The 1,386-nt window shown below is 36.7% G+C and overlaps 1 protein-coding gene across 1 annotated transcript in view; it reads left to right on the plus strand.

Annotated features, from left to right (window-relative positions):
• Window positions 1-1,289: 1,289 nt before the first annotated feature.
• Window positions 1,290-1,386, plus strand: part of LOC113812375 (uncharacterized) — a 1,508-nt gene continuing 1,411 nt past the window's right edge. Inside the window, exon 1 of the mRNA XM_070121426.1 lies at window positions 1,290-1,299. Coding sequence (XP_069977527.1) covers window positions 1,290-1,299 — 10 coding nt within the window. The remainder of the gene's footprint in view (window positions 1,300-1,386) is intronic.

Raw genomic sequence — 1,386 nt, forward strand, 5'->3', positions numbered from 1 at the left:
CGTCACTCATAGTCGAATATACAACATAGATACCAAAGTGAATAAACAGACAAAATTCAGAACGTGTCTCAAACATTTTGCCACTGACCAATTTCTTTCTGGCAATTCCCGCGACAGCAACGAAGCCAGGTTAAATAAGTGCTTTGCCCTTCCTTCAGATTACATTAGCCACACGAATAGAGGGACTTGCTGCATGGGCAACAGCTCGTCTTCCTTATCTCCCTTGCACTACCTTATGCCCTAGAAAGATACTCTAACGTTGCTGCTGAGCAACAACATAGTACATCTGACACAGAGCAATTATGAATCATGAATCATGATTCATTAAGGCTGTGTGCATCAGGCAAATCGATTCAATTCATGAAGAATCATCCCATTTCATTATTCGTCTTGATTCGCCGTGTTGAATCCAATGGAACCATTGAACCCAAGTGAATTGAGTCAATTCAGGTCATGGCGAATCAGTCAGTGATTGTGGTGGCCATTTTTCATCAGTCACGGCCATTCCGCCAAGGAGTATCATGTTCTCGGACGTCCAGATCAATTTACCACAAAAATATCATATATATATATATATGTATATATATATATATATATATATATATATATATATATATATATCTATATATGTGAATATATATACATATATATATATGAGTGCAATCTGATATTTGATGCATCCGCTTCTGTCCCCTCAGCCACAGCCACACCTTCATACTCATGAAAGACACCCCATACACTATTGCCAATTGATTCTGACAATTTGACTCAGGCGGTGGGAACGCTGCTGGCTCAAAAGGTCTCTCTCTACATACACACATATATGTATATGTATATACATATATATATATATATATGTGTGTGTGTGTGTGTGTGTGTGTGTGTGTGTGTGTGTGTGTGTACTTATATGTACGTATATACATACATATGTGTGTATGAGTATTTATAGATAGATTGATAGATGTTTTGTTTTTATGAATTATATACATATATATATAAACCATACATATATATGTGTGTATATGTATGTACACAAATATATGTATGTATGTGCATGCGGATACTGCATCAATGAAAGGACCTTGCGATTGGCAAGAAGAGAGAGATAGGAAGAAAAGGAGAAAATGGAAAGTGTGTGTATTATTGTGTATCTGTATTCAGTTTGTGGAAGCGGGCAAGGAAAAAGATAGAGAGATAAAGAAGGAAAGCAGTGAGAGAAAATGGACACAAGATGAAATAAGAATCGACAAAAATTAAGCAAAGAATCGAGAACATTTAATTCTGGAAGCATGCGCTACAGTCAGTTAAATACAGAGTACTCTGGATTCAAGTCCACTTCCTCTGCGATTAGTTCCTTGTTCTAAATGTACATGATCTTTAGGCTCC

This window comes from Penaeus vannamei, chromosome 4, assembly GCF_042767895.1.
Source record: "Penaeus vannamei isolate JL-2024 chromosome 4, ASM4276789v1, whole genome shotgun sequence".
Lineage (NCBI taxonomy): Eukaryota > Metazoa > Arthropoda > Malacostraca > Decapoda > Penaeidae > Penaeus > Penaeus vannamei.